Source organism: Emys orbicularis, chromosome 4 (assembly GCF_028017835.1).
Source record: "Emys orbicularis isolate rEmyOrb1 chromosome 4, rEmyOrb1.hap1, whole genome shotgun sequence".
NCBI lineage: Eukaryota > Metazoa > Chordata > Testudines > Emydidae > Emys > Emys orbicularis.
This window is the reverse complement of record NC_088686.1, coordinates 135,717,033-135,735,500: the sequence shown is the minus strand read 5'-3', so window position 1 is coordinate 135,735,500 and position 18,468 is coordinate 135,717,033. Positions and strand designations below refer to the sequence as shown.

Here is an 18,468-nt window from a genome sequence, read left to right as displayed (position 1 = left end):
AAAAAAGCACACTTGAATTCATAGCAAGTCTGTGAAAGGCCAGCTGGAAGCTTCATGCCATCCTGTGCGTCCTAGTCTTAAAGCTCGCACGTTAGATCATTGTCTTCTCATGCTGGCAGAGGCTGGCAACAGATTAACTCTGACTGCCATACTGCCAAAACCAGGGATCTTACATCAGACTCTCAGAATTATTCTGGTAAAGGCAAGGATTTGGGTAATGGGAGCACTTGTTTCAATGAGCCCTCTTTTCCCTCTTAAGGCAGCATGGAACTGGAGCAGCAAGGAGCTCCCTCTCCGGCTCAGTCTTTTGGCTTATTCCCGACAGTGATTCCTGCCGGTTTCAATGATTATAATAACCTGGATAGCCCCATTATTGTGATTGGTGTTTACAGGCAATAGCAGGCCAGATCTCTGCACCAAAGCAAAGGAGAAGGGAGGGTTTACGTGATGCTATAAGGTTATCAGGTTACTTGTTTTCAAAATGTACGCTGAGAATTGGTGTGGGAGTGTGTGAGGTGCACCGTTTTTTGTTAAAGCAGAAAACCAAGGTGACTTGGCGGTAGTGGAAGAGTGTAGGTCAGGAGTCACCGTGCTTTTGGCTAGGGCTGGCTGGGATAACAAGGATTCCTTTTCACGAAAAATGGAGGTTTCAAAATCTGTTTGTGTTCCCCACAGACCTTTTGAACCCTTTTGTGAAAAAAAGGCGGGGGAGGGGGAGGACGATTTGGAGCCGGGGCTTGAACCTGGGTTTCCCACATCCAAGGAGAGTGCTCTAACCACTGGGCAATTGGCTATTCTGAGGTGCGGTATTCCCGTCTGTCTCGTTTTCGGACCCGAGAAACCTTCCCAACTAAAGTTTCATTAAACTGATAATATTTGCACAAAAACAACAAGGAGTCCAGTGGCACCTTAAAGACTAACAGATTTATTTGGGCATAAGCTTTCGTGGGTAAAAAACACAAAGAGTTTGCACAAAGAGTTTCAGTTTCAAGGAATTGGTATTTTCCTACAGAAACATTTAATCAAAAACTTCCTGACCAGCTCTCCTCTCTGCAATTGGTGCCCTTTCATATCATTCATATAGGGGCCCTCATGCAGCAGTGCGATAAGCCAAAAATCAGTGGATTTCCTGTAGCTCTGGCTTGTGGGGTAGGGAACTGTGACGTTTAGGGGATCACTCAGACCAGTGAGGAGTTCTGTCACTGCCTGTCCGGTAACTGGGTGCCTTTATGCTGTGCAGCGTTGGTTCAGGTCCCTCACATTGGTAGCCTGCCCACAAGCAAAAGGTCTCCGCCTAGCTTCTACCAGCCTAGTTACTCTTTGCAGGGTGATACCTGCAGCCCATCCAGTCCCGAGTCTCCCTAGATCCGTCCTTCCAGAGTTCTTAAGTACCGGACACTTGGACTTTTCCTCTCTCCTTCGTCACCCCTTCCCCCAAATCAGCCACCCTGACACCGCTTCTTTTGGGATGCGTGCTCCACGCAGTTTGCACACCAGAGACCTGATTGGGTAAAAATAAACAAAAAGTTTAGTTAATACAAACCCCCCAGATTGAAAAATGAAATTGTCAGGGAAGAAAATAAACCGAAAGACGCAACCTTAGGCTTTACGCTTCCATGTTAAATAAAATCCCTTTTCTAATGCAAGTTTCCTATTGCCTGGGAGCTGTTTCCCAGTGTACCCCTAGACCTGGATGCCAAACCTCAGACACGAGCCTGCTTTTTAAAAGACTTTTTTCTCTCTATCCATGGTGTTTCCATGTTTATTCAGAGCAGAGGAAATTCCCTCTTGACTTGATAGCTGAGGATGTCTCAGTGTCTTCCGGTTAACTCCTAGTGGTCCACCATTGTCCTTTCCTAGGCTGCACAATCAGTCATTTCTTGGAACTGGGTTTGTGTAAACGCCTGGTTTGGGAGCTGCTCCTCTCCACTTCACTGCTCCCAGCCCTGCTGCGAGGGGTAGCGGAATGTTGCAACATAGATTATGTGCAGAGTTTTGTATATACACAAATACATAAATTCATAACCACTGTCTGTGTATGTATCTCATAATGACCCTCCAGTTCAGAACACTGCAAGCATTCATAAAATACAGCTTGCCATCAGTTGGTTCGGCTGCTCATTTTGGGGAAGGTTCAACCTTACGTTCTCCCCTTGGAGTCTCTTGACCCTGATTGTCATAGGATCTCTGTTACCAATTGCACAAAACTTGTCACGTTGTGCTTTCTAGTTCAGTGACTGGCCAGCCACGCACTGGCCTGCTGTTCTAGTTGTTAGCTATAGATGACCGATGCAAGACGTGTCCCGAGGCTGTTGAGCAACTCCAGAGCGTCATCACAATCCCTGTCCTTCTCTGCAGTATTCCAGGTGCAGCATCAGTGCTAAGGTGTGGCTTTGTTAAGCTGGTAAAGATGCATGTATCTCTCTCTAGTGATTGCATTTTGTAAAAGTTCCAGGCGCCTCTAATTGTGATTAAATGGAAACTGGATTAGTCATCCATGTTGTGGGCTGGAATTTCCCAAAACCACACAACAGTGCAGATGCAGCGATAGAGAGTGATCTGTCTCATCAGAAGGCTGTTTAACTGCTGTGTGCTGAACTGGGGTGGTTCCCGCCTGGCAGAGGGCATAAAGCAAGATAACCTCTGCATGACAGAGGTTTGCCAGCTCTCTACAAGAGAGATCAGTAGCTCTTCCTTTGTGTCATTATATTACTCCTATTTGTCCTGTTTTATCGACCTCTGACACTGAAATGGATTCTCCTTCAGGTTGTCCTGGAGAGCATTTTAGTTTATCTTCTGTCTGTTCCTTACCACTTGTAGTAACTTTCCTCGTGGATTGTATTTTCTAAATGGACAACCTACCCTAAATTCTCAATTACTGAGGGGCAATCTTCACTCATTGCCATATTTGCTTTCCACAACCATATAACTTTTCATGAGTGATGTACCCGAATGCTTGGATGCTAATATCTAAACTGTATTCTTAAATGTAGTCACCTAAATTTGAGTTATTGCTGACTATGCACTATATGTATCTTATGACTTTAAAAACAAACTTTGGATTTGTGGATAATCTAAGCACTATACCCAGATGTACAGCCACTCTTTTCTTAACCTGTGTACTATATAATTTTTTAACATTAGCTTAAATAAAATGTATAAATCTATTAGCCCATATGGGAAACATCTGAGCTGGTGCAGCAGCACCTGCGGAGCACGCCTGCAGAGTGTGGTGCTGATTTAGGATCATTAGAAATATGTGACTAGAACCAGAGAGTTTTAAAGATTGGGAAGGCCATGGAATAGATACGGTTGGTCAGATATTAGGTAAAAACACTTTTCTAACCTATTTAAAGATCAAAACTAACTTTAACTGGCTCTCTCTCCCATGGTACCGCTACATTCCAGTTAGGTATCATGTTTCTCAGCTTTCTGTATAAAACAACTTTCCTAGAAAGTTAACTTGTGATGGTGACTGGTCAATTAAACAAAAAATTATAATTAATTATATCAATCTTTGCAGACAACTTATCCTAAGTGCAAAAAAAATGTCCATGCTGGGGAAAGCATCTGGATAGACCGATTATCCCAAAGGAATGGGATTTGATCTGGAAAAGGGGACAAGCAACCTCCGTCTGTAGCATGATGAAAGAACATTTCTTTAAGCTTCTGCTTCAGTGGCATCTTACACCAGTCACCTTAAAAATATATGTATACATGCCTGAATGGGGATAAACGTGGGGGGGAACAATTGTGGTGAGAGAGGAGATTCTATGAATATGTGGTGGCCATGTCTAGTCATGAGAGCATTGGGATAGTTTGTAACTTGGGTATTTATTACGAAACCTCCTGGGGCTTTCTAGCAAAAATGGTCCCATGAAAGGAAATGGAGAATTACTCTCTCATCTGCTGGGAGCTGCTAGGCTACTGATAGCCTCTCACTGGAAAAAGAAAAATAGTCCAGCTGTAGAGGAATGGCTTAAAATAATGGAAGGTGGTTATGGAAAAAATTAACGCAGCAGTTACATATCCCTGCCAAAAAACAAAACAAAAACCCCACACCTGTCCAACTTCTTTGAATATTAACATTTGTTAGACACGCCTGATTTGTTTAAATATGTGGGTCGTGTGAAGATGCATACTTTAGTATGGTACACCCTACGCCTATTGGATAGAGAGACCTGATGGTTACATTCGTGTATGTTTCTCTACACAGAAGCTCAGTGTTGTAATGATGATTGTTTTGTCTGATATTTACCAGTCAAGGATTTATAAACCTGTGAAAACTGCCTAAAAATCAATAGTTTTTCAAAAAGTGAGTATCTGAGCACCAGTTAGCAATGAACCGAAATTATACCTGCGTCCTCAAGCTGTAAGTCAGTTTCCTTACTCAGGCCAGGGTCCTGTTGACTTCAGTAGAACTGGTATCTGACTAAGGATGGTGGGATCAGACCATGGGCAGGCTGCCTATTGAAAGCCCACGAAAGCTTATGCTCTAATAAATTTGTTAGTCTCTAAGGTGCCACAAGTACTCCTGTTATTTTTGCGGATACAGACTAACACGGCTGCTACTCTGAAATCTCTCGAGGAGAGATATTAAAGGAAAATACACCTTCAGTTACTTTCCCATTGCCTTGCTTTGTAATGCTTCTGGGCAGGGGAGAGGGGAATGTTGAACCTCCTCACCACCAGAAATCTGGTCAGTAGCTGGCTAGATTTTACATAAGCAGGGAGGAGCTGAACCTTCCAAAACCCAAGGAAAGTGAACGGCCGTGTTGCATATCTCACTGCAGGCTGTGTGCTACATGAAGATAGAATAAAGGAATAGATCCCTGAACGGTTCCAAAGCACCCCTCGCTGTAATGACTAGGCACAATAGTATGAATACAACTTCTCATTGTTGATAATTTGCAAGTTGAAACTCAATCTAAACTACTGTGGTTCTTGGAGTCTCCAGACTTTACAATTGTTAGTAACTTTTATTTGAACATACAGGAGATGTTGTGGGTATTGGTACCGCTTTGAGAGCACAGAGCACATAAATCTTAAACAAGCAGGGAGTTCATGCTTTTTCCATAGTCTACAGGTTCAGTCTGTTACATTCTGTTCAGCTATGGCTTAGGGACAGCTTTTCCCCCAAATGTTAATATTTTCACAAGAACTAATTTTAAACCTTTTTGCAAAAGAATGAAAACACTTCGTTTCCCAGATTGTAGTGACGTTTACACAAAGTCCCTGACCACTAGTAGACACCCCCTTGTCTTAAGTGGCCACTCTAAGTAATCACCAAGATTTTTAGCAGCATTGTGGTAATTGTTTAAGAGACTGCCCTGGGGGGTGGGCAGTAAACTTTTAAAACGAACAGGAGTACTTGTGGCACCTTAGAGATTAACAAATTTATTTGAGCATAAGCTTTCGTGGGCTACAGCCCACTTCTTCGGATGCATAGAATGGAACATATATTGAGGAGATATATATTTGGGTGTGTGTGTGTGTGTGTGTGTGTGTGTGTGTGTATGTATGTATGTATATATATATCTCCTCAATATATGTTCCATTCTATGCATCCGAAGAAGTGGGCTGTAGCCCATGAAAGCTTATGCTCAAATAAATTTGTTAGTCTCTAAGGTGCCACAAGTACTCCTGTTCTTTTTGCGGATACAGACTAACAGGGTTGCTACTCTGTAAACTTTTAAAGACAATTTGGTGGTTGCTTACAAGAGGCTTCACTTTATGTATAAACAAACATGGATGCTATAGACAGGATTCTTCTTACCTGTAACCAGAAGCTACTTACCTGAGACTGTATTTGCCTCTGTCTCAAAATAGAGCTGGGTTATTCCCTGAAGATTAAAAAATGTTAATCTTGTGCTTGAAGCTCTTAAGGGCAAGAGACTTGGTTTTAGCTGTGTAAAGTATAGGACAAGCTTATAGTGTTCTGCAGAAGAGTTGTAACTGCAATGCAAGGGGCTGTGTCTATTTCAGATTCCAGTAAGTCTGTCCAGTATAGTAGAGGATGTGTTAGTCATTGTGCTTATCTGATGTCCTAACCTTGGACAGAAGGTGCATGGTCAGGGATTCAAATACAGCGCTCTCCAACACCACTAGTTTTCAGGTCCTTTCTCCCCCCACCCCCCCTCCATGAGGGGCTAATCATCGGTGTACCGTCAAGTGCTGCACAGATTGACGGGCTTGCTTCCCCACACTGCTCTGCTGTATCCCCCCCGTTATAGATCTGATCAAAGATTGCTGGTGGAGTTTGGGCAATAATCACAAATGGGAATTAGATTAAGACCAACAGACTAGTTTTCTCAACCTGGTAGAACCTAGATGTCCAGAGACAAAATGCATTTCTAGATTCTTAAGACTGCCTTACTTCCCAAAGGCAGGGGGTAATTTAGAGAACTCCGTATTTGAAACCAATTTGCTGTGTTGAATAACAGCGCTGTAACAGTGCTAGCAAAACAGAAAGTCTTTAATTGTGCAACTCTGTCGGCCCAGTGAAACCTTTCTGGCAGTTTTGTGGCCTTCCTTGCATCTCTTACTCTGTTTTGTTTCCCTGCAGTCCACCTGGAAGGATTTTATGGTGGCAGAATATTTGACTGCAGAGATGTGACGTTCGTTGTCGGAGAAGGGGAAGACCATGACATTCCAATTGGAATTGACAAAGCTCTAGAAAAAATGCAGAGAGAAGAATACTGTATCTTGTACCTTGGACCACGGTAAGAAACTCTTAGCTCTGGGTGAGCAGTATCTGTCTGAGCATCTTACAGACAATCTCAGTAGCAGGCTGTTACTGAAAAGGATATGTTTTTCATAGGATCTTCTCTACAAATGCCCACTCCTATGATCTCCTAAGAGCCACCCAGACTTGTAAACTGATATTTTCAGTTTCTGGAAAGTTTGACAAGAGCATTGTTGTACCTGTGCGAAACTCTGTCTGTGGAGCAGATAATGGCATCTAATTTGGCTTTGTTCATAGTATTCATAAAATCTGTCACAAACACAGGATTAAGGAGAGTTGAGTTGTGAGCGAACGCTTTTGTTCAGATATTTGTATCTGAACTATTAAAGGAGATGCACCCATCACTATCAGTGCAAGCCATGGCTTGTTTTCGTGCAGCCTTATAGCTTCCGCATATTACATAGACCAAAATCACATGCGTGGTGGTTGACGATAGGAATATCCACATGCACCCAAAGCAGCCTATGATCTAGTGTATCTTCATTTTGCTCTTACGGAATAAAATCATCCTATCCTGACATGTTTCAACACTGGGAGAGGGTTGGAACGGCATCCGGTTGCCAAGATAAATTTAGGCCAAAACGTCCAACTCTGGTTTGCAGGGTCAGGTGCCTACATATGGATTTAAGTTGCCTGCCTTTCAGAGGCACAGGGAAAAGAGCGCTGACCTAGAAGGGTGACATTGAAAGAAAATGGAAATATACAATGAATTGAAGAACAGCAGAGCTGCAGATCAGGTGGGGTTAATAATTCCTAAGAGCATGGGTGATGCATCCCCTCTGAATGCCAGGGGAATAGTGTTGAATCCAGTCCTGTTTCTAAAAACAACATTGCCACTGACGAGAAACTTGGCACGGTTTCCTATTCAACATCTGGCTTGTCTCTAGGGTCTGGCGTGTAGCTCCCCACTCGTACCTCCATGCGTGCGTGAATAATCAGAATATTGAATGAAGTGCCTGATCACACACCCTTTCCTCTGACGCTTTATTTTTATGCTGTGTTTCAGATATGGGTTTGGCGAGGCAGGGAAGCCGAAATTTGGCATCGAGGCAAATGCTGAGCTTGTGTATGAAGTTACACTTAAAAGCTTTGAAAAGGTGAGAAGAGAATTTACACACGCACACGCGCACACACACACACACACACACACACCCTACTGGAAGCCGTTCCGCATTGACAGTGTTTAACACTTTGTCTTTGGTATGGCTGTAACGCAGCCCTGGTAAAGCAGTTACATCAACAAAGATCTCCGTGTTCTTAATTTGTTCTCCTATGTTGGTTTGTTTTATTTTTTTGGATGCGGTTCAAGACTTGTTCCTTTATTTGTTCCTAGGCCTGTTCTCTTTGTACTTTTTTTTTTTTTTTTTAACTGGGCTGCAGACAAAAAAGTTCATGTCCTGCCAAAGTGCTCTGAAAGGAGGGCAGGGCTGGGCTGCTGAACAAGCTGTGCCCTCTTCGGGAGGCTGGAAAATGTGCCCGTGTTTGTACAGTGTTAATGGAGAACAAGATGTACATGGGGCGGAGCAGATGCTGCCAGGCTCTGTCCCGGGGCATGTTTGTGGGAGGAAGGCATCTGTGCCTGGCTTCCCTCCCCTATCTCTTAACAGGGGAGAGGACAGAATTTCCCTTCTTCCTGTGGAGACACTTTACCCACCCCTCCGATGCTGGCTGGTGTGTTGTTTTGAATGGGGTTTTGGAGCACGTGGGGTTCGAATGGACCAATCTTGTTAAACAAGTGTCCTCTTAACTGATCTTAGGCACAGAATGGCTTTCTTTAACACGCAGCACTGACCAGACCAGCCAGTCAAGGAGAAATCCTAGACAGCTCTGGCCACTTGATGTGAAGGACTTGAGTCTCAGGTTACAATACCGACTGCTCATTTTGACTTTATTGCCTTTTCAATTCCTAAAGCTGAATGGATCTGGTGGACAGATCAAGGATTTATTTATGACTATAGACCCATACTTGCTCTTGTGATCCACTCCTCCCAACTGCCTTCTGTGGGCAAAGTGGCTTCCTCCTGACACCAGAGAACAAACTCCTTCAGATAATGAGTGAGCATTGGCATGGCAAAGAATTGGTAATAGCAGTGTGGCTTGGAGCCAGCATGTCTTGAAATCTGGGTTTCTCGAAGTCAGTTTCTGTTGTTGGGATAAAGAGAAACGAGGTGGGTGGGGTAATAACTTTTATTTTATTCTGTTGGTAAAAGACAAGTTTTCAAGCTACACAGAGATCTTCAGGTCCCCTACGTAGATCGAAAGCTTGTCTATTTCATCACCAGAAGTTGGTCCAATAAAAGATATTACCTCACCCACCTCGTCTATCTAGTATCCTGGAACCAACACGGCTACAACAACATGACAAACAAGTTGGGATGAGGAGCCGCCCTAGAAGTCAGGAACTCCAGCTGATATTGTTTCCTGTCTCATCTTCTAACAATTGTTATAAATGTTTGCACACAGGCCAAAGAATCCTGGGAGATGGACACCAAAGAGAAACTTGAGCAGGCTGCCATTGTCAAAGAGAAAGGGACAGTGTATTTCAAGGTTTGTAAAGACTTAGTAGAAACTGGGTCGCCAAGAAATGAAACTGGGCTTCCAGTCTAACATTTTCTTAAATTGCTGGTGGACCCTTCAGAGAAACAACTGACGGGCTTGTCAACACGGGAAGTTACTATGCAGCAAGCTGGAGTTTGACTTGACAGTGCATTCGCTACTGCTCGCTAAACCCCATCTGGGCGCACGCTCATCGCGCCCTGAAGGTACCTTTGTGTGCTTTAGCTCAATGCACTTTAAAGTGAATAAACTAAACTGCCCGAGGGCACTTTTAGTGTGCAGTAAGAGTGTTCACATGGGGAGTTATGCGAAGTAGCCGGCATGCTGTAAATTCACACGCGAGCTTGCTGCGCGCTAACTTCCCTGTGTAGACAAGCTCTAAAACATCATTGAACAGGCATAAAGTGTCACAGTTTGTCCCTCCCAAACAGTTTTAGCCCTAGGCAAGGCAAATAATGCCCCTCTCCTGCCTACCCTCCTCTTCAGGTGACCAATATGGTCTATTGCAAACTTGACCTTCCCAGCTTGGTGTAGCACAGAAGCCTGAGGAAGGATCTGCAGTGTAGGACAGCAGTTTGGCATTGGACTGTTCTTGCCTGATACGTGGTTCCTACTAAATAAGGAGGTACCACTAAGAAAAGGTTTCTTCATTTAATACTATTGTCTGCCTTTTTGGGTACTGTATGGAATAGCCTTATGACTTCCAAACTTCATACAGCTAATGCTTATTTACACAGTGCAAATTTAATATGTGGAACTCATTGCCATAGGATATTAAGGTCAAGAGTTTAGCAAGATTAAAAAAAAAGGATTAAACATGTATATGACTAGTGGGAATATCCAGTTGCATTATGCCAAATATAGTTTATGGGGCTACAAACCCTCCTGCTTCGGGATATAAGCTCAACACTGAGAGGAATTGCCAAGAAAATTCCTGTATAGATTAGTTATTCTAAACTGTCTGCTGTGTGTGATTTCTCACCCCTTGCTCTGAAGCATCTGGTACTGGACACTGTGCCATGCAGGATATTGGCTTTATCTGGTATGACAATTCCAATAGCTCCTAATAATAGTAGAGAGCTTTATTGAAAGGAAGATACGCGCTGTCCATTTTGTAAGTAAAACGAAATTACTTGAATTCAGGGACACATCAAAATATAGGTGACCTTGAAAATCAGATCGCTTCCATCAAGGTTACAGTGGGTTGGGAGAAGATGTTTTAGACTCCAGACTTTGTTCTGTCAGGAGATATCAGCATCTTTTATCTGTACAGTTAAGATTATTTGTTACAAGTCATGTTGTTTAAACGTAGTTGGCTGTTTTGATGGATTTGTATTTGAGTTAATGAAGATATTCATATCCTTGCCTTTCAGCCTTCCGCTTTCAGCTGTGAAGCTCTGTTTAATTTCTGAAACTGGATGAACACCATTGGTCCTTCTCCCCCTGTGTCACAGCGTGTTTCTGAATAAGCAGTTCCCTGTTCAGTCTATCTCTCATGAGAACTATGGGACACCCATCTTTTGGGTCCCTGGAAACTGCCTTTTGTACTCTAGTTTTGCCTGTCCAGCAGGGGAAAGGGCATAATTTTTTTCTACTCCCACAGCGGGCATCCTATCAGGTGGTGTTGGCTTGCAAGCATCCTGCCCTCCTAGCTTCAAGGGGAGTGTCTCCTTGGAACCCTGAAAAGAGAGAGATGGCCGTTGAAAGGGAAGGACAGGAGAGAAGCACTGTCTCCCACTTGGACCAGGCTAATGCTGAGTTCATTTCCTCAGGCAGGTGAAAGCCTAGGACGGTGGGATGTGTGGGCATTCCTCCTAGCACTCATGGGAGTGGGGAGTAGAAAACAGGGCCTGACTTTGCAGAGGTGCTGAGCATTGCAGCTTCCGTTACATTCCCCTGGAGTTGTGGGTGCACGGCACCTCTGAAAATCAGCCCCCTTGTTTTTAATTTTAAAAGACTCCAGGTGGTTCAGATTGTTAAACTGTCTTTAAAACTGTTCCAGAAGCACATCCGCTTCAGTTTGCCAAATAACAATCCTTTAGCCTTGTCTTCCCTTCATCCCAGGAAGGCAAGTACATGCAGGCAGTGATTCAGTATGGGAAGATCGTGTCCTGGTTAGAGATGGAGTACGGCTTATCAGAAAGGGAATCTAAAGAAGCTGAATCCTTCTTGCTGGCAGCCTTCCTCAACTTGGCCATGTGCTACCTGAAGCTGCGAGAGTACATCAAAGCTGTTGAGTGTTGCGATAAGGTAAAGGTACACCTTGCTAGAATAGGCTGTTTTTCTGTCCACTACCTCTCCTGTCTTTCTCCTCTTCCCTTACACTGAATTTCTCTACATTCCAGAAGGAACTTCCAAACTTCAGTGTAAGTTTAGTCTCCTCTCTGGGCTTAGAACTGAAACTTAAGGTTTTCGGAATGTAACTTTTTTGGTGGGGTAGAGCAGTAGCACATTTTTATAAAGTTACGCACAGAGTGGTCTTGGACACATTACAACTCACACCAAATTAAAAGCAGCATCGAACAAAATGAGGGCTGGCATCAAACAAGAATCTTCTCAATTAAAATGTGAATTAAGAGCAAATTTGGCTTCTCAAATATTCAGAAGTTGATTAGTGTTTAATTCCTAAACAACCTCAGCCCAAATAACTGCACTTTGTATCTGTTTTATTTATAACGCGCCAGCCTTCGTATGTTTAGGATGACCAGCCTATCTTGTAATCAGGAAAACAAGTAACTGAAACATTCTGTGGACTTGCAGTATTAATAACCTTATAGATTAGCAAATGTACTTCAAAATCCCAGTGCTGGGATTAAATAAGATTACTCTTGTATGTATTCTGCTTTTGAAACAGTATTCTGCTGCTAGTCATTTAACAGTGAAAGTTGAAGACGTCAGAAAATAGTTACAGTAATCCATCCCTTCATACAACATGCATACAAACCAACCTATTCATATCAAAGTGCCTATATCTCTGGAAGGGTGCGAAGTAGAGCCAAACAAATCCTCCTTGGTGAGCCTGGCTCTGCCTAGCAATGTTGTTACAGATCATTAAACTGAAGTTTTGTTAAAAGATGGAAAGTGCTAGCAGAGTGTTGTGTTATGCTTGCTGGGGCTGTTCTATTGTGTACTGTTCTAACGTACTTTTTCATCATGGCACTTGGACAGTATAGACTTGTTTTTGTAGAATCTCAGTATTTCTTATGTGATGTTTCCTTTAAAAAGGGGCGGGGCGGGGTCTAGTGCTCTTTATGGATGGAGAAGTTAAAGTAAGTTGAAACCAATCTGTTAAGTTTCAGGAACATACAAGCATCTGAACCAGGTCAATTTCAGACATTTGATTATTTCTCTTACTTAACTACAAACACTTCTAAAAATTGCTTAAAAATAAATTGGGGCATGCTCTAGGAGTGGTGATCTTTTGATCTGTGCTGCATATAGACTCATAGACTCATAGACTTTAAGGTCAGAAGGGACCATTATGATCATCTAGTCTGATCTTGTTAACCCTAGTGAGGGAATTATGTGCTCTTGTCCAGGGGAGTTTTGGTCCCAAAGATTTTAAAGGGACACAATTTCATTTTTACTAAGATGCTTTGTAATGCTGGTATAATTTTATTTTGAACAGTGTCTTTCATGCAAACTTTGTTAAAATAAAATGCTTCACAGAATTAGTTCAGGAGCTGATTCATCCAAAGTAATTACCTGGTACAGATCGGTTGGGTGGGGAAAAGCATTTCAGATGGGGGGGTCCCCCGAATCTTCAGGCATTCAAAATTTAGCCCTTTGGTCTTTTTTAAAAGTGTGTTTGTCTGAAATTTGGAGCCAGAGGGTATGACTTTTAGGGCCAGATCCTGCAGCTGGATCCATGTGGATAGACCCCAATGACTTCAGACCACACACAGCTAATTTGAATCTAGCCCCTACGTGCTGACCTGTGCATCAGTGACATTCTTCAGCATACCAACATACCAACTTTTGGAATGTCAGCATTGTCAGCAGACATGTAAGCATATTGGGCATGTAGGCAGCAATAAAGGAGTTTGTGTAAACTAGAAGCTAGAGTGTTGAAAGTTTTGTCTTGTGCTAAGTTTTTAACTTAAACTTAACTTAGCTTAAACTTTTGTCTAAGTTTTGTCTTAGACTTTGGTGGTTAGGATTCTTGCAGACTTGATCTGTAGTATAAGTTAGTCATTTTAACTGGGAAAAAAAATAAAAAAGTTGAAACCTTTAAATATCAGCTTCTGCGTGTAATCATGAGTCATGGTACATTTGTTCAACAAAGCCTTTTCTAAATGAGTCTTACATTCTTTCCATGTACTAATAATGCAGTTACTCACAATTACCAATGGGCCAGATTCTGACTTGGGGTAGGCATAGGTATGTGTGTAATATATAATATGCAAGATCAGAATCTTGTCATAGGGAATTCTATTAGAGATACACAACTAAGTTTGGAAAAGAGGAGACTAAGGGGGGATATGATAGAGATATATAAAATCATGAGTGGTGTGGAGAAACTGAATAAGGAAAAGTTATTTACTTGTTCCCATAATATAAGAACTAGGGTCCACCAAATGAAATTAATAGGCAGCAGGTTTAAAACAAACAAAAGGAAGTTCTTCACACAGCGCACAGTCAACCTGTGGAACTCCTTGCCTGAGGAGGTTGTGAAGGCTAGGATTATAACAGGGTTTAAAAGAGAACTAGATAAATTCATGGAGGTTAAGTCCATTAATGGCTATTAGCCAGGATGGATAAGGAATGGTGTCCCTAGCCTCTGTTTGTCAGAGGGTGGAGATGGACGGCAGGAGAGAGCTTGCTTGATCTTTACCTGTTAGGTTCACTCCCTCTGGGGCACCTGGCATTGGCCACTGTCGGATACAGGATACTGGGCTGGATGGACCTTTGGTCTGACCCAGTCTGGCCATTCTTATGTTCTTAAGTATAAGTCAACTGAAGATAATTTTTCTAAAAAGAGATAAAGTAATGCAGCTGCCTCAAGAAGGGGCTTAAAGCAGTGAAACAAACTTGTGAAAAAACAGACACTGCTAAGGATTAAAATTTAGTGGGTTCTGAGAGTGTCACTTTACTGTCGTCCATGTGTGTTCCTCTGGGCTTGGGTTTGGTACTTACCCATGAATTCTTGCATCTGTGGGTTTGTTTCCCACTGACTGTTACTTTTCGGGGGGAGAGGGAGGAGCAATTATAATATTAATCAACTGCAGTATAGTTATATGGATTTTCAACCAATACTGGAGGCCAGTGCCATTTTGTGTAGACAAGTTAGGAGCACTGTAGAGATTTCAAGCCTTTTCTGCCATTCCAATTTCGTCATCGAATCATAGAGTATCAGGGTTGGAAGGGACCTCAGGAGGTCATCTAGTCCAACCCCCTGCTCAAGGCAGGACCAACCCCAACTAAATCATCCCAGCCAGGGCTTTGTCAAGCCTGACCTTAAAAACCTCTAAGGATGGAGATTCCAGCACCTCCCTAGGTAACCCATTCCAGTGCTTCACCACCCTCCTAGTGAAATAGTGTTTCCTAATATCCAACCTAAACCTCCCCCACTGCAACTTGAGACCATTGCTCCTTGTTCTGTCATCTGCCACCACTGAAAACAGCCGAGCTCCATCCTCTTTGGAACCCCCCTTCAGGTAGTTGAAGGCTGCTATCAAATCCCCCCTCACTCTTCTCTTCTGCAGACTAAACAAGCCCAGTTCCCTCAGCCTCTCCTCATAAGTCATGCTTGATGAGGCTTTAAAACTTGCAATGCCTCTGAAAGAGAGACACATTCACATTAGCAGAGCATTTAGGACCCCAGAACAAGGAGCGCTCAGGTGACTGTGTGACCTCAACATTATTGGGGTGTCTTACAGCAATGTCTCATTTTAGGGGGTTAGGTTTTGAGTTGTGGTGGAAGTATTTATCCCTTTAATCTGATCTTAGTTTGAGTAACTTCAGCGAAGTCAGTGGAGTTAGACTGGTGTGAGATCAGAATCAAGCACTCCATCTCACCAAAGAGTAGCATGCGACCATTTTTGTTGTTGTTGTTGTTGTGCACCCTAACAGATAGCTAGGTAATGGAATTCTTCTGTGTGCCGTTTGGTGGCAGACTGTTCTGCACAAAAATACCTGATGACACCTGTGGCCATGTACATCTTTTATAAATTGTACCTGGTGCATATTTGCTAAAGTCATTTCCTCCAGCACAGTCCTTGCTTGTGTTAACTGGAGTACAGTAAAGGGAAACCCCAGGGTAACTAGCAAAGCTTAGGATGGCATCCAGCATTAATGTGGAAATGTGTCTTTGCAGGCATTAGGACTGGATCAAGTCAACGAGAAGGGGTTGTATAGGAGAGGTGAAGCCAGACTACTAATGAATGAATTTGAATTGGCGAAATGTGACTTTCAAAAAGTACTGGAAGTAAACCCGCAGAACAAAGCTGCCAAGTCCCAGATCACAGTCTGCCAGAAGAAGATGAAGGAGCACAATGAGCGTGACCGGAGGATATATGCCAACATGTTCGAGAAGTTTGCAGAGAGAGATGCAAAGGTTTGTATTGTGTTGACGCTTGGAGCGCATCCGTTATGACTTGATAGCTGACTCAAGTTAAGTGGACTTTGTGATGGAGAAAGGGATCATATTAACAGAACTGCAGATTGTATTTTTCTAACAGATAGAGCAAAAAGGGGTGTTTGACCCATTACCTGGAGGGACCAACCCTATGGAAAGAGAGTCTATGTATTTTTTAATGGTCCATTCTTGGTCTCTCTACAGCTGAGGCTGATATCACAGGTATCAGTTGTTGTTAAGGGTATTTGCAGTGTGAACCTTTCCCAGGGACCAAGACTTAATTTTACGATTTCCATCTGACAGCTGTTTGGTGGCATGCTCCTGGTCACTGCTGACCTATGCTGGATTGAAGGTGTCATTCAGTTCTATTGCTAGGCCTGAAATGTCTGATAGGAGTTGGTAATGGAAATCCACTGGATATCAAGCATGTGTCTTGCCACACAAGACCCCATTTCCTCCATCTATAATATAGATGTCTCTTTCTTACAACAACAGGCTAAACAAACAAGTGCCTGATGCACACATTACTCTAGCAGGAGGGAATACATGAACTATGAAACCAAATTTGTATAAATCCTTTACAGCATTACCTTCAGAACTAGTGCCTGATAAATAAAGAACCCTGCCAAATAATTAACTCTGCCAGACATTGCTACGTAAGGATCAATGAATACTCAGGGCTATTAACTTCTCTTTGTGTCAGTCAACTTAGTCAGTTGAGTTGCTCTCCCAGGAATAATGTTCTCCTGCTTCTGTAGTGTTGGCCCCAGGTATCTGAGCACTGGCTGTAGCTCCATCCATAACTCCATGTAGTCTATCCTGAGAGGTTTTACCTTGTTTCCCTCTTCTACTCCCCCATGTCCCCAAACATCCACTTCGGTAAGAGTTCTCAGTGATGGGACCAAATGCCCACAGAGGAGGGGTGAATCATACAACACCCCGTTCCTGTAAATTAGTTGCGGAAGTGCTAAGAGGTGAATCCAGTACCTTCTATGTACCTAATCTCGCTTAGCCAAGAGGAGTGGAGTGTAATCCGCATATGATGTACTAACTCTCCTAGCCAAGAAGGTACACGTTCCCAGTCTGTGTGCGCTGTATGACTACCACTGCTACGCCGTAGGCAAACCTGAGGTTAGGAAGAGATTTCCGTTACAATGTGTTTGCAGGGATTGTCTGTCCTCACTAAAGCATGTGAGGACCCCTGGGGTCCCTTTGTCTTTACTGCTTGTGTCTCAACTAACCATGCGTGGTTTACTTGCCATTGTGCAGGAGGCCAGCAAAGCCGTGGGAGAGAGCGAGGCGGAGAAAGAACCATGTGAAAAGGGGCTAAAAACTCCAGTGGCTGAAGGCAAAGTCTGAGGGGCACATCCGACGGAAGAGAAGGTGGAAAGTTGATTCTTATGAACTTGGCCTGCGCCAAAACAGGTTTCTGCGGAACTCAGGACTCCACAGTGTTTATTGTAAAGCTTGTTACAGTTTGTGTGATCGTGGAAGCAAAATGCCTAACCAGCAGCTTCACAAACAAAAATGTTTAAACAGCCCTTCTGCTGTGAGCATGCTCAGCAGTGGAGCAGAAGCAAAGGGACGGTGGGACCACTCCAAGTGGAACAAATGGTCTTTAAAAAGAAAGGGGGAACGACAAAAAAGCAACAACAAAGCAACAAAACTTGGCACTAAGGGGGTTAACTGAGGCGGCTCAAGTCCTGCTTATTTCAGTTCATGTCAACTTTCCGTACAGTGTCCAGGGTCCTCTGAAGCGAGTTAGAATGTAGGAGCTATCAGTTGTACAATTCAGTATTGCATTTGGTTGTACTGTCATAGCACGACACGGGCCTATGTTGTTGTTCTTTAAAAAAAAAAAAAATTGACCCAAGTGCTACCGATTCAAGATATCGCGCTGTACCTACTAGAACAAAGTGCAAAGCAATGTGCCATGGTTTGTGTACCGCAGTGTTATGGACTTGAAAGCCAGAAGCAGAGAGGTTACCTTCTCATGTAATTTCTTTCTTCTCTCTCACTCCAGTATAGACTTCAAATGGGTTTCTGTAGCACAAGGGACGGAACAATCTAGCTCTTATGGTTACATTCAGCGGTGATGAGCTCTTGGGGGTTGGGTTTCTGTCTGGAGGTTCCTTGGATGCGTTTCTGGGGATGTTACAATGTGATGACAGTAACCAGCATTAAAGTACTGCATTTCATCACGACTTTCCCATTTCCTTTTCGGAAACTGTTACAACGGCTCCCACAAGTGCTGCTTCAGTTACGTTTTTCATCCCTTCCATTAGAACTCCTCTCTCTTCTTAGGGATTTATAATTTGGCTTTAAAATAGGGTTTCATTCTGGGAGTTAATTTATTTACATTTAAAAAAAAAAAGTTGCACCACATTTTAATGTTGTTGGCGTGCAAAAGATTGTTTTCAGAAGTTGCTGTTTTCAGATGCTTAATTTACAATCTGCAGGTCTAATTTTTTTTAAATGGAGTTTACAGCTTATTAGGGGGTTGTGCAAAAAAAAAAAAAAAAGGCAGATGAAATATTGTGGTTCAAAACGGTTATTTGGTCTCTTACTGCACATATGTGGTACCAGGAAT

General features: G+C 42.9%; 1 protein-coding gene across 1 annotated transcript in view; it reads left to right on the top strand.

The window, feature by feature from the left end:
• Positions 1–18,141, top strand: part of FKBP5 (FKBP prolyl isomerase 5) — a 50,132-nt gene extending 31,991 nt beyond the window's left edge. Inside the window, exons 6-11 of the mRNA XM_065403872.1 lie at positions 6,566–6,722; positions 7,752–7,842; positions 9,209–9,292; positions 11,366–11,551; positions 15,618–15,857; positions 17,148–18,141. Of these exons, the coding sequence (XP_065259944.1) occupies positions 6,566–6,722; positions 7,752–7,842; positions 9,209–9,292; positions 11,366–11,551; positions 15,618–15,857; positions 17,148–17,237 (848 nt within the window). The 3' untranslated portion in view covers positions 17,238–18,141. The remainder of the gene's footprint in view (positions 1–6,565; positions 6,723–7,751; positions 7,843–9,208; positions 9,293–11,365; positions 11,552–15,617; positions 15,858–17,147) is intronic.
• Positions 18,142–18,468: the final 327 nt, after the last annotated feature.